At 44.1% G+C, this 15,131-nt stretch overlaps 1 protein-coding gene across 1 annotated transcript in view; it reads left to right on the top strand.

Moving 5' to 3' along the window:
- The window catches only part of MEI1 (meiotic double-stranded break formation protein 1), a 268,519-nt gene that overhangs the window by 106,720 nt on the left and 146,668 nt on the right, over positions 1-15,131 (top strand). The window contains exon 12 of the mRNA XM_075286804.1: positions 8,835-8,946. Within this exon, the coding sequence (XP_075142905.1) occupies positions 8,835-8,946 (112 nt within the window). The remainder of the gene's footprint in view (positions 1-8,834; positions 8,947-15,131) is intronic.

The raw sequence follows: 15,131 nt of genomic DNA, 5'->3' as shown, positions 1-15,131 counted from the left end.
GTTCCGATCCAAAAACCAGGTAGCCGTGCATTCTGCTCCGGATTAGGCCCAATGAATGGGTCTAATCTGGAGGAGGGAGTTTCTTCAGGCCAAATCGCGAGGCCAGAAGAAACGGCTCTCGGAAAAAAGACCTGAGCGGCTCCCATTGATTTCAATGGAGCCGTCTTTTTGGTCAGGGTTGTGAGGCAGATACAGCCTCAAAACCCTGACCAAAAAATCTGTGTGAACTTACCCTTAGCTCTGAGGAGATTCTTCTCTGGTCTCGGTCTTGTTTTCTTATACACTGATGCTGAATTGAGAAAATGAATATATGAGTTTATCCTGTCTGTGAGATTGTAGTGATAGAGATTTATTTTCAGGTTTAAGTATCCAGGAGGTGTGGTACAGGCCCTGTTTTAGCCATAGCCACCGCATGTTCTCTATTAGACAAGGGTACTTACTAGGGTTGAGCGATCGGAATCGGAAATGTTCAGATTCCGATTGGCAATCGAATTAATTTCACGATCGTGATCGGAATTCTGATCCCAATCTTTTTGGGCGAGATCGGAGGTTATTTACCACAATGCTTAGCTACTGGCCAATCATTGTGGGAAAAGCTTAGCAACCATAGGAATGAATGGAAGCGGGCGGCCATTCATTCCTATGGATTTACAGCAGCCTGCCACTCTTCTGCTTCGTTCCGTATACTCAGCTGAATATATGGTAAAACAGGGACGAAGCAGAAGAGTGGCATGCTGCGGTAAATCATTGTGTGCTGCTCTGCTGTGAGGACGGCGAGGCAAGTTCGCGAGTAGATAGATACTACTGTACATTGACTTGTCTATGTACTAGACAAGTCAACTAAACAGTAGTATCTATCTACTCGCGAACTTCGCTCAACTTACCTGCACAAAAGTGCTGCCGCTGCCCTCTTCTGGTCCAGTCCTCTCACCTCCTTAGACTAGTATTATAGAGATGCTGGGAGAAGGCGGGGCTTGTGGCTTAGGAGAGTGTGCGGGTACTGGGAGGGGAGATGTGAGTGATGCACTCATGTCTCCCAGCCCACACTCTAAGCCACAACAAGCCCCGCCTACTCCCATGATCTCTAACACTAGCCTAGGGAGGTGGCGGTGCTCTGAAGGCCTGTGAAGGAGCGACCAAGACCGGACTGGACCAAGAAGAACTGGAAGCGGCAGCGGATCTGTGCAGGTAAGTGGACACCAGAGGGGATTTTTTTTTTTTAAATCGCTACACAGCGTGGAGTCCAAAAATTGAAACAATTTTTCCATTACGTCCACCATGACGGCTACACAAGGAGGTTGACCTCTGACCCGCTGTAGGGACAGGAACTGAGAGACTTGTTAAATACACCACTCCCACCACCATTCACCAGTGTTTCCTGTCCCTACACAGGGTCGGATTGAGAGGCTCTCCTCCGTCTGGGGGATAGGTAAGTATTACCACCGTCTGGCCCTCGGTCGTAGTCAAAGGCGTCTGCCTCCCTGGGCCATTAAGGACACAGGGGTATCGCTCCGGCCTGCCCCTGGGTGGAAAACTCCCCCCTTCCAGCGGTCTATTATGGCTAATGCAGGGGGTAGAGTGGATGCCGGCTCCGGCCAGCACACAGGGGAGGAACAGCCAACCTTGGCGTACTGGCGTTCCAGGATGTGAGATAGCCGGGCGCAGTGGCGTGTGTCTATATTCCCAGCTTCCTGGGAGACTGAGGCGGCAGAATCTGGCTACACAAAGATGAATTCCGAGCGGTGAGTGAACTAGGCGGCATTCCTGCAAGGTATGTGATGTATCACTGTATGCTCCAGCATGTTGCTCCCTGAGGCACAGCTGTTAATCACAGATCCCCTGGCTGCTTCCAGCTCCCTTGGTGTTGTGAGTACTTGGAACAGCTGCTCTGTACCTGAGTAATCTTTTTGTTTTTTCCCTGTTAATGGGCAGAGTGTAATTTGGGTTTCCATTTCTCCCATTGTAAGCGGAGACGGAAGGTTCCCATAGGAGCAAGGGTGTATGAAAAACCTCCAGGGAATGACCACTTTGTGGGAAGGAGTTGGCATTCCTATTCTAAAAACCCTATGCTCAGGAAGTACGGCGAAGGCCCTTGAGGAGGGTAAGCTGACTTTGGAGGACTTAGGCCTTTCAGTATAAAGAAGTCCAGTCCTCGCCTTGTGCCCTGTCTAGATGACAGGAAGAAAAGTAGGTATATTTCTCTTAAAACCTTAGAAGAGGTAGGACCGTTTTGCTTATAGGAGGCTTAGCCAGGGTATAACAGTTGCTAGTTTGAGTAAAACTTGGTAGCAGGTTGCTGATTATCCCGCAGACCCTGCTGGGGGAAACCCCCAAGGTGAAAGGCTTATCTCAGGTGAAGCCTTGCTAGTTTGGATTCTGACAAAATGGTTTGCACATGTGCAACACCGTCTGGCAGGGGGCTTAGTGAAAGTTTGGCCTGGTCTGATCACCACCGGCCACATCCTAAAGGGCGCAGTGAGTAAAGTCAGGGCTGAGACCTGATCAAAACCAACTATTCTGCTGTGTTAAAGACAGAAGTGGTGCATATGGATAGGTATATAACCATGGGTGAATGATATATAATGGATGCATTATGTCACTGCTGGATAATATATACTAAGGGATAGCAGGCATAACACCATTGTTAATGGTAGATACTGATGATACCATTGCTTTATGATATATATGGATAATGCCCATTGATGTACAGGTGCATGTGTATAGGTAGGTATAGTGTACACTGATGTGTATCTCTGTATGTGTGTGTATATATATGTATATATATATGTGTGTGTATATGGATATGACATAACGTTTTACAGTGTGGGTTAAACCCAATGTGGCGTTGTATGTACTAATAGCATACATAACACCATTGCTGGTCTATATAGGTGGTTCCTTTGGGAACAATATGTACTGAAGGTGGTATGCCAGGGTGTGCCATTTCGGAATGAGATCTTACACAGACCCTTGCTGTGCTTGTTATATGCTCTTTGACATATGAGCACTGTGTGAACAAAGGCAAAAAATTAACTGGAGGAATGCAAGCCATTTACTGACCTGTATGGCTTCAGGGCCGAAAGGCATTTACTCACTTGTATGGCTGCATGGCCAAAGGACTTTTACTAACCTGTATAGCTCAATGGCTAAGAGGTATTTACTAACCTGTATAAGCTTCATTCTAACCTGTATAGCTCAATGGCGAAGAGGTATTTACTAACCTGTATAGCTTCAGGGCTAAAAGGTATTTGCTAACTGGTATAGCTTCAGGCTAACCTGTATAGCGTCATGGCTAAAAAGACATTTACTTACCTGTATAGCTTTATGGCTAAAAGGCATTTAATAACCCGTGTAGCTGCATGGCTAAAAGGTGTTTATTAACCTGTATAGCTTCATGTCTGAAGGCAGTTACTGATATATATATATATATAAACCCCTTTGCTGAAGGGTACGTATTGACAAAGTACCGATCTCCATGGGGGAGATAGGTATAGCATGTCTATCACCATTACTGAACAGTATACATGGATGAACTTATGAGGCTTACATAACTCCATTATTGAATGGTATATAATGATAAATAATGTGTGCATATTCACATATAGCATGCATAACACCATTGTTGAATGGTATATAATGGATGCAATACACCAGTATTGAATTATGTATATGAAAAGATATAGCATGCTCAATACCATCTTTGAACGGCCAGAGCCAGGAACATCAAAGCTCATTCAACTGGGGCAGCTTCCTCCTCTTGGGCTGAGAGACGAGGAGCTTCCCTAGAGCAGATTTTCAGGACTCCCACTTGGGCTAGTTCGCTGGCCTTTGCTAAACACTACAGGTTAGGTTCGGTAAGTGAGTTAGCCTTTGGACGTAAGGTCCTTTCGGCGGTAATCCCACCCTAGGAGTTGTAATCTGGTATATCTCCTTGTGTAGCCGTCATGGTGGACGTAATGGAAAACCGGAGTTAGACTTACCGGTAACGTTGTTTCCATGTAGTCCACCATGACGACGTCTAATTACCCTCCCTAGTTAATATTTTTAGGTAAGACAGTATACTGTAGTTTATATTTCGCACCTTTCCTTTGTAATTTGGTAAACACTAGTGAATGGTGGTGGGAGTGGTGTATTTAACAAGTCTCTCAGTTCCTGTCCCTACAGCGGGTCAGAGGTCAACCTCCTTGTGAAGCCGTCATGGTGGACTACATGGAAACAACGTTACCGGTAAGTCTAACTCCGGTTTTGGACTACCTGCTGTGTAGTGAATAGGATCATTTTTAAAATCCGATCTTCGATTATTAAAAAAATCCCATTGACTTGCATTGGGATCGGAATTGGGATTAGGATCGGGTTTGAATGGAAAATGATCGGAAATCGGATTTTAAAAACCATCCTGAAATTTCAAGATCGACTCAACCCTAGTACTTACCTGTTCAGTTATATCCATAACTCCTTTGGTCTCATATGTGTGTAGTTTTTATTCACACATTTACCAAATTTTAGCCTATCTTATTTATTAAAGGTTAAGTTTTAGTCCCCTTTTTTTCTTTTTGGTATCAGCAATAGAGATTGCTCGCATGTGCTTAAAGCCACGCCCTCTCATGTCGTCAGTATGGGCGTCACGGGCATGCATGCTCTTAGATCCTAATCAGGACATTGGCACCTATAATACATACAGCATACAGAAAGTCTGCACAAATAGAGATGTCATAGGCTGCACACCAAACACTTAGTTAGGATATCAGCACTAGCAGTTAATAGAGTGTACGCGAAGTCATGCTCCCTTGTAACGTTAAAATAGGCGTCACAGATATGCACACTAAGGAATTCTAATCAGGGCTTTAGCACCTAAGATACATACAGAATTTATAAAGCCACTCCCCCTAGTGACATCCTTATAGGCATCACAAATATACACACACAAAAACCAAAAAAGGAATCCCACAGAGACACGCCAGTGGCCAGGCACCTTGCCCAATGTCATGCGGATGGAATTGGAGATCTAAGCTTCCAAGCAATTGAACAGAAACAGATCCGAAAATTGTGAGAGAGTCCAATACCCATGGGAGATCTTTTATCTGGTCTGCCATGAACAGTGTCAGTAATGCCAGACGTATAGATATAATTGCCATTATCACCGTGAACCAACCATTCCCCTCTCCCTTCCCAACCTTCCATCCACCCCCTTACAAAGAATGTCCCTTCAGATTGTCAACATGGCTTCAATCTGCTTTGTCCATCTCCAATCCCTTGATTCTTTAGTCTGTCATTTGGTCCAAAAGACCCAGAGTTTCAGCAGCGAACCTTAATGCTGGACCTTGGGCAGTTTAAAATATTGTGGTTGTGTTAGTTTAAGCTCTTCATGATCATCCATTTTGTTTGTACTCAGGGTCGGACTGGCCCGCCGGGGTGCCGGGGGATCCCCCGGTGGGCCCCAGCCTTGACTATTACCGTAGTGCTCATTTCCCCAATGCAGAAGCATTGGTCAGGGGCCCGATCGGGATTTTCAGTGGCCGGGTCGGGCCCCTGAACCAATGCATTTGCACTGGCAAACTGAGCAATTGATAGTGGCAGTGGCCGGATCTGTAAGCTCGGGGCCCCGGCTGCCAGCAGCACTGTAATGGTTAAAGATGCCCGGCTGCAGGCAGTTTCCCAGGGCCCCGACACTTACACCGAGGGGCCTCCTGCCAGGGAGAACTGAAGACTCCGGGACAGCAGCTGCAGTAGCTATTGCTACCTTCCTATGTAGAACTCTCTGCCCGGAATTCCCCCTCCCCCTCCCAGCAGTGAGTCATCGCTCACATCGTACTGTGAGGGGACAGAGAGAAGTCTGCTGCTGCTACTGCGATCAGAGCATCACCTTTCTACTTCAAAAATGTGAGTATATTTTTTTTTCCATTTTTTGGTAAAATGTAATGTTTAATATGTATATGTGTACATTTGTTTAACCCTTAAGTCCTATCATGGTGTATCATACACCGCTACCATACACATATCATTATGATAGACACCATGATAGTACTTAAGGGTTAAAGCATGTGTCTTGTATACTGTGTGAGGACTATGTTTGTATACAGGTATGTGTGTGTATACACAGTATGTTATAATAATGTGTGAGTGTATGTATATAGGTAAGTATATATAGTATTCATATATGTGTATATATGGCTTATATATGAATGTGTATATATGCTATAATAATGTATATGAGTGAGCCGCTTATATGTAGCGAACTCATGGTGGCTATGATCCACCGCACTCCTTACGCCATCGGACCCCCTCCCTATTTACGGCTTGCCCCCCACGCACCAGCGCTCTCCCCCCCTCCCCCCCCATACATGCGCTTCCGCACCCATGCGCCTTTCCCCGCCCTTACGTCTGCCTGTGCCCATGTCCCGCCTTCCCTTGCGGTGCTCGTCGATAGACAAGTACTGGGGGGGGGGGGGGGGAGCATTCCTCACCACTCAGCTTCATGGCTGGGCGGTAAGGAAAGCCCCCTCTCAGAGTACAGCGCAATAGACGCTACTGTGAGGAAGGGGCGTTCCTGACTGTCAGAAACGCCCTTCTGACGCTGAATAGCTACAGTAATGGCACCGATAGCTCTTCACCGGTGGCACAGAATGGGAAAGCTGAATTGAGTGCACTGTCGGCTTTCTAGCGGTGTATTAATCCGCCTGTGCCCCAAATGGTGAAAGGTCCTCTTTAAGGATTAGGTGCAACAGTGAGACGCAGTGTTTTTCATTGAGCTTTTGTCCCCAGCGCCCCGTTATCCTCCTGCCTGTGTCTGTTCAGTCTCATGGCCTTATTTCTGGAAATCCTGTATCTGATTGGTTTCAGTGGTCACATGAGGTGCAGGACTCCCAGCAAGGAGGCGGCGGCATGAGACTAAATGGACACTGGCGGCAGACAATGGAGCAATGGGGACAGGTGAAGGCGCTTTTTATTGATTTATTTTTTATTTTACACCTCCCTCCCAGCACATGAGTTGCTCCAATTCCTGGACAAATCTTTAAAGGATTTATCCAACTTTATAATATTGATGGTCTGTCCTTAGGATAGGCCATCAATATTACATCTGTGATGATACAACAGCCAGGACCTCTGCAAATCAGCTCTTCCAGGACAGTGTGGCTACAGGTAATGGTAACATTTCTAGGAGCCATGCTGATCACTTTCCATACAGTGCGTAGCAGTGGGTTTAGGTAGTATGTTGTTGCACGTTGTATGGCAGGTGAGCTGCATGGCTCCCGACATGTTATTACCTTTAACCACCCTGTCTCAGTATCGTTGGTCTGCAGGGGTCCTGATGGTGGGCCCCTAGAAACAATTCCACTGGTTGGCCCTAGACACCCCAGTCCGACCCTGTTTGTACTGCCCCGACTCCGACTATCGGCCTCTCTTACAGGTAACAAAGGACCTTTCCGATCTTTGGGTGCTTGCTCTTAATGCCTGCTTGGTCCTCTGAGAAGAAAGTTTGCGCTTCTTCCAAGTCATGGAAGAATTGTGATGAGCCATCTATGCACTGCACCTGAAGGATGGCTTGGTTGATCAACTGAAACTTACAGGGGTTGTCCAGAATAAACTAAAAATTAACCCTTAACTTAATCCCCTCCTCCCGCCTAACTTCTAATTTACTTCAATTAAAAAAAAATCTATAATTACTCATATACCTGGAGTGGTCCGTTTCACTGCTTCCGAAACGGAACGTCACTATTGTCCCCCCATCTCCTTCAATACTCACCAAGCCTTCCTTTGTCCAAGGAACGGCTCCTCCAATTTTCTTGTCTTCTGGTAGTGGGCGGAATAGGTTAGTTAGGGAGATGGGGGTGGGGAGAGTGGGATGGGTTAGTAATGGGCGGGATTGCTAAGCTAAAGAGAGGCAGGGGAGGGTGGGAGGGGCTAGTAATGGGCAGGCCATTTTGTAAGACAGCTATGGATCACCCTGTTTCAATTATTACTATTAATTGCCCAGCCCTAGTGAATGATGTTTCTCGTTCAACACTTGAATCATGATCCTGCTTTGGTAAAAAAGAAAATCTTTTCTTTTAGTGCAGTTGCGACTTAAAACCATTATGTGCGGAGATAAAAAGTTGTCACAGTAATTTCACTACATTGTATAAGCAGAGTTTCCCAGCTCTCTGATTATTAGAATAGCAGAGCATGTGTTTGACGAATGCTGTGTACTTGGCTAACATGGTTGTTTGTTTTTTTTTGTTTGTTTTTTGAGGGGCGCTTGTCTGATTATGACTTCAGTTGGTGACTTATGTAAAAGAGTCTGCATTTCTTTGCATGAGATTGGTTCAGTTATATTTGGATATTTTACACTCATCATTCTGTATGTGCAGGGTATTCATGGCGATATGGCACAGCTTTCTCCCTCTGCCTATTAGCGTCTTTGTAGCCTAGCAGTGCTTCTAGACTTGGATGTTTGTATGTTTAGATTATAATAAAGGAAAATTTGGATCATAGTTGACAAACACACCTTTATTTATTTATTTTATTTTTTTTTATTTTTTTTTATGTTGGCTGCCTTTGCAATCACCTCATACAATCAATTTTTGCAGGTAAACTGCAAAAACACAATGCAGTTAACAGGTTAACTAGCACTGATCAATTAATGTAAGTCAAAACTGTGACAGCTTGGCCTGTTTTGTGGCCAGTGCTGCTGTGTCTTTTCAACCTAGGTGATCTTTAGATTCAATGGGTTTGCAGTAATCATGCCTGGGTGTGACTAGTAACATTAAATAAAGTTATCTTTCTCACAGGTATAGCTGACAATCATTTAAAAACATCATTTTAGATTTACCTTTTTTTTCAATTGATTTTTGTAGGAAGGATCATCTCAGTATTCCAGTACAGTATGGTGAATTGGAGAAGCTTTTAAATAAGATGATGGAGCGCTGTGCAGAGCTTTCACTTTTCTCGTTAAGGAGAAAATCTTTAGTGAGTATACTATATCCTTACAATTAAGAGCCTTAGGGTGGAGACAGTTTTTAATAAAAGGCATAAGCGACATGCATGGTAGTAAGGCAGCCATCAAGACTGCCATGTGTGTCTTCAACTTCAACAAATTGTAGACAGGCAGAAGGAAAAATTATAGCTGGCAGGTACCTGCCGCTGAAGTGGCTGGTGTCTACATGGTGACTGGCTGGAGTATGGGTCCATGATTTGGGAATTTTTGCAAACCCAGGCCTATATTCCAGTCCTGGTTTTTCTGGGCGACCCAAGTGATCAGCCATTAAAGAGCTGAAGATATCCAAGGGGAGTGGGTGTGGTCGTCTCTTGTTTGAGAAAACTGTTGTACACACTACCCTGTGTGTCTGGAGGAGAAAGCCCAAAAAAATCACCTGATTTATTGTTGAGAAAACTTTGGGGAACTACCTCCTTTGTATCCTAAAGTAAGGGCTATTTATGTTACTTGTTTTTGCACCTTCCTGCAGAAGAAAGCTGTTTTCATTTATCTTTATGCTGAAGAAAGCTATTTTGATTTATATACTGGTGGACTGTATTAACTGCTAAAGTTAATAACAATAACAACTGTGAGCTGATATATTTGCCTCCATCTTCCTGATTTACCTAGCAACCAGCTTATTCTGAATGTCCCGCATTTACAAAATGCATATACTAGTTTAGCAAAATGTATGCTTTTTTTTAAAGGGAGTCTATCACTGCCCCCCAGGAATGAGTAGAAAAAGCACTTTTATTAGTGTAACAGAAGAAAACTCCCCCTGTGCTCCAATGATCCTCATTTGAATAAAGATTAAAAGTGCTTTTTCTATGCATCCCTAAAACTCTGAAACAGAAGAATGTATAATTTTTATTCTGCTAACAGGATCATGGAAGTGGTTTAAAGTAGCTGAGGGCAGTGGTAGACTCAATTTAAACTTTGTATAAATTACATTTCAGCCTGTAGTTGGATGTATATGTTCAGGATGTGTAGGTCTGGTGAAGGTTTGTGGCGATGTCTGCAATGGTATCTTGCTCATAGCCTGCAGAAGACGGAAACCTGAGTACAGAGACCAAATGCTGGTGTGAACCCAGCGTCCGTTTGCAGTCAGTATGTGCATCAGTCCGTTTTTAGTCTCAAACTGCATTCAAACAGACTGATCACATAAGCATGTGTGAACTAAGCCTTAGGGGCCGTTCACAAGGAGTAATGCGCCGCTCATTTAGACACATATACACGTGTCAGAGCGCGGCGCTTCAAAACAAATCCCATTGATTTCAATGGGTGCCGGCATACGCGTGCTACACATTGAAATCAATCAGTTACAAAGCCTCCCATTGATTTCAATGTGTAGCGCGCTTATGTCGGCACCCATTGAAATCAATGGGATCTGTTTTGAAGTGCCGCGCTCTGACACATGTATACGTGTCTAAATGAGCGACGCGTTACTCCGTGTGAACGGCCCCTTAACCTGTTTCTCTATCGTCACCAATCAAAGACTCACCTCACCACCTGCACGCTTAACCTGATACAGTCACACCTCATCCCCAACCTCTCTGAAGTCTTTACTTTTGTCATAACCAATCTCTTTAACCTATCTCTAACAGAGGATCCTTCCCTTCCGCCTTCAAACACGCTGTTACACCTATGCTTAAAGGAGTTGTCCAGGCTAAGCTTTTAAAGTTGAAATACATTGGGGGCAGTGAAAAAAAAAAAAATTCACACATACACCTGTCACAGTTGTTCCGTTGTTGTCCCATGCCTCCCGGTTTGTTTGCTATCTCGTGTCGCTTCCGGCATTGTGCTCATGCCACAGATTGGCTTCAGCAGTCACGTGACCACTAAGGTCAATCAGTGGCCTCAGGGAGAGGGACCCGATGTCACAGGTAGTAACATTCAGGCCCTTGGCTGATTGGCCTCAATGGTCACATGACTGCTGAGGCTAACTGCTTCAGCACAATACAGAAAGATGCCACGGGAGCACAGGACAATGAAGCAATGGGGACAGATGAGTATGCTTTTTTTTTCACTGCCCACAGCTTATTTAAAAGTTAAAAGGATTTTTCATTTTTACCTGAACAATCCTTTTAAGAAACCATTCCTTGATCCCCCTCCTCTCCAGCCAACTATTGTCCCTTCTCATTGATCCCATATGCCTCAAAATTGATAAAACAACACTTCCGCTCTGAACTATCCTCCTATCTCTCGTCCTACTTGCTCTTTGACAGATTACAGTCAGGCTTCACACCACATCACTGCACAGAAACTGCAGTAGCCAAGTCACAAACAACCTACTAACTGTCAAAGCCAAGTGTCACTAGTCTGTCTTCCTCCTCCTTGACCTTTCCTTCTCCTTTGACACCAGTTGACCACTCCTTCGTATAAAAACCTCTCTCATCCTTTGGCAAGGCAACACAGAGTTGGCCCTTTCCTGGATCTCCTCATACCTCACATTCAGCGTTTCCCACTCGCACTCCACCTCCTCGCCACCTTACTTTAAACTTGTTTTCTTACTGTGACAGATTATGGACCACAATGTTTTATTAGGTTTATGTTGCTTACCCATTTTAGATTTTTTAAAGTGATGATCAATAGAAGTTTTTTTTTTTTATGACTATTTCCAAGAGGACTGGACCACAATCTGCTTTGTAGAATCCTTTTAAGGCTATTGCATTTTGAATGCTTTTTTTCTCTGCGGTTTTTCTTCCCTTATTAAATCTATAGGGAAAACACAAGTGTTTCTGCATGTAAAATTTACATGCATGCATTTTTCAAAAATGTAGGTTTGTTTTTTTTTTGGCACAGTGAGTCAGTGGGATTATCCAGAATCTCACTCACCTTACTGGCACTATAAAGTGCAGTGTTTTTTTTTCTGCTGTTTCCACAGCAGCCGAAAATGCTACTGTTCCACAACGGGGTGTTTTCCAGGGCCCTGGCAGTTTCAAGAGATTGGAAGAGCTCTGAAGCTTCTGTAACCCCTTCGCGACATCCGCCGTACTAGTACGGAGGATGCCGGGTGTTTAAACATGTTGGCCGCCATAGCCACCTGGTGTCTGCTTTTTTATACAGCACACACCTGGCCGCGATCAGTGCTCGCATTCCCTGTACACCCCCATTAAAAGGATCCTATCATTCAGATGGCATTTTTTCTCCCTAACACGTCGGAATAGCCTTAAGAAAGGCTATTCTTCTCCTACCTTTAGATGTCTTCTCCGCGCCATCGTTCCATAGAAATCCCGGTTTTCTTCTGTATGCATTTGAGTTCTCTTGCAGGACTGGGGGTGGGCCCCAGCACTCAAACAGCACTGGGGGCGTCCCCGATGCTGAGCGAGAACTCTCTCCAGCGCCACCTCCATCTTTATCTGGAACATCCTCTTCATGTGTCTTCTTCCGGGGGTTGGCTTGAGACTTGTATGCCTTTTTGTTCCACATCTTTTTTTTTACACTTGTACTGTTCGGTCAAAAATAACCGATAGCCTTTGTCAGGGTCTGGGGTTGCTAGGTGGGGTGGCATAGACACAAAAGTCCAGTTTCTTTCAGTCCAAAACAAAGGTACAGTTTATTTTCAATCAAAAAGGTAGTGCAGCAACAAAAAGAAACAATACAAAAATAAATGCCTGGCTAGGCTCTAACTAAACTGCTGCTGGAGCTGACTTCTTAAAGGGGTTGTCCCATAACAAGGATCCTATCTATACTGCTAGTTTATGTGGATTTAAGACTTTTCCTAAATACATTGCTTTATCAAAACTTCTTTGTTTGGCCGCTATCTTAATTTATTCACTTCATTGTTTACACTCAGTTTCTATGGCCACGGGGCTTATCTGCTCATAAGGGAGGGAGGTGCTGACTGCTCAGTAGCACCTCTGAACTGTTTATGTCTGACAAGTAACGGAGCTCCTCAGATAGAGGAGGGGAGGTGAGAGCTATGGGATTTCTGAGCTCTATCTTCAGCTCTTCCACTTATCAGCCGATTTAATTGAATTTGGCTGATAAGGGCTGAGATAGGGAGTCCATTACCTCTGTATGTATTACAAACTGACTCAAATCCAGCTCTGCTACATCAGCCTCTACATCAGCTTTATACTGTGGTAATGCATTTGCAACCAATCCCTCGTTACTAACTGCAAACATAGCAGATAGCAGAGCAAGTGAAACCGCGCCCACCAATGTGCCGAGAAATCCAGGAAGTGAACAGAGTCTGCAGGTTGGTGAACAAGGATTATGGGAATACCCCTTTAAGCTCCCTCGATGAGCAGATTCTCTGCAGCTTAGTCGTTGCCGTAACATCCCCAAAGTGTGGACTGGAGAGGGGTGGAATGACAGGTTTCACTACCAACCTACCTGCCATTCCTAAAAATCCAGCCCAGTAACCGGAACTTTGAAATAACTTTCAGCAGACAATAGTCATCTGCTGAGAAACGTTCTTTCTGGAGTTTTCTCATCTCAACCACCTTAGTCTGGGTGAGATGTAAAGCCCCTCCATTACCTGACCAGCCATCGACTTACACCTTTTATACTAATCTCCTGCCATTTTTTGAAAAAAATAAAGGAGTTATAATCTCATTTTGGTCTATATAGTTCATATACTACTATTTATCAATTAATTCAATTTTGGTCTATGCAGAATTAAACATACATATGAGGGGGGACCCAAAAGTTTCCAGAAAAGTTATTGAAGCGTGTATTTATTTATTTTGTACAAAATTCCTTCAATCTCCTTCAAAGTACTCTCCTTTAGTGGCAATACACTTGTCAAATCTAGTCTTCCATTGTTCGAAACATTTTTTAAACTCATCTACTTTGATGTCTGCAAGCGCCTCCGTCGTTTTCCTCTTCACCTCCTCCACGTCAGCGAAACGCTTCCCCTTGAGGTTCCTCTTCATTTGTAGGAATAAAAAAAAATATCACTGGGAGCCTTATCGGGTGAATAGGGTGGGTGGGGAAAGACAGCCATGCCGTTTCTTGCCATGAAAGTGGTCACCGAGATGGCGGTGTGGGCTGGGGCATTGTCGTGGTGGAAAAACCAATCACCACACTGCCACATTTCGGGCCTTTTTCGATGCACATTGTTGCGCATTCTCTTGAGAACCCCCAAGTAGAAAACGTGATTGACAGTCTGATCTGTTGGAACGAATTCCGAGTGCACAATCCCTTTTGCATCGAAAAAACAAATGACCATTGTCTTCACATTGGACTTCACTTGACGAGCGACGGCTGGACAAAACGGCTATTGCAAGAAAATTCACTGCGGGTAGAGGAAACCTTCCACATCAACGCCGCTTGGCACACTGACTGAGAAGGCGTGGTTGAACAAATAACTAGCTGCAGGTTCGCTTACCACGAAAACTCCGCGCAGCAGCCTTATTCTGGAAACTTTTGGGTCCCCACTCGTACATTTTCAAATTATGATACTGTAGATGGATTCCTTTCCAGTATAGTTGTGTGCTGTTCTTATAGAAAAGGTTCAATTCAGTTATCAACCTTTCACATGGTAAATGTGAATTATTTGTCTTAGCTGGTTCCTTGTATTAGCTGGTTCTATTATCTAATGATGACCTAAAAAAGAGTACTAATAAATTCTGTCTGACAAAATGTGTTTGATTTACTTTGGGCTGCTAAAGGGGGTGTTTTAGCTTATCAGTAGACAAGTAAAATACTATTCTATACAGTTACTTCACTTTCAATACAATTTTAGAGAACAAACATGAGACAGCTCTGAAAACTCATCTTTACATAGGGCTAGTTCACACGTAAAAACCGCCTGGCTTATTTTGGTCCGGAAAAAAATGCTTCCTAATTAGGAAGCATTTTATTGACCTTGAGGTGTTTTTTGGAGCGTTTTCTGGAGCAGTTTTTTGTAACATCTGCTTCAGAAAACGCCAGGCTATTTTCCCCTCCCCAAGTGAATGGTCTGTGATTGAATGTGAACCTGCACTAACAATCACTAGGATGCCCTCACTGCCTTTGTATTACCCTCCTGCTGTGTCAATCACAGACTTAGTGAATGGACTGTAAAAAAAACACTTGGTGTTTTCGGTTGTGTTTTTTTGCAAAAAAAAAAACGATAGACGTTTTTCGCCTCCCATTCACTTCTATTGCTTTCCTCAGGCGGAAAACGCCTGAAGAAAGATCATGTCGCTTCTTTTTTCTGCTAACAGCAAAAAACTGCTAGCAGAAAATC

The sequence above is a fragment of the Leptodactylus fuscus genome, chromosome 9 (assembly GCF_031893055.1).
Source record: "Leptodactylus fuscus isolate aLepFus1 chromosome 9, aLepFus1.hap2, whole genome shotgun sequence".
In the NCBI taxonomy this organism is placed as follows: domain Eukaryota; kingdom Metazoa; phylum Chordata; class Amphibia; order Anura; family Leptodactylidae; genus Leptodactylus; species Leptodactylus fuscus.
Note: the sequence above shows the minus strand (reverse complement) of the source record. Positions and strands in the feature narration are given on the sequence as shown.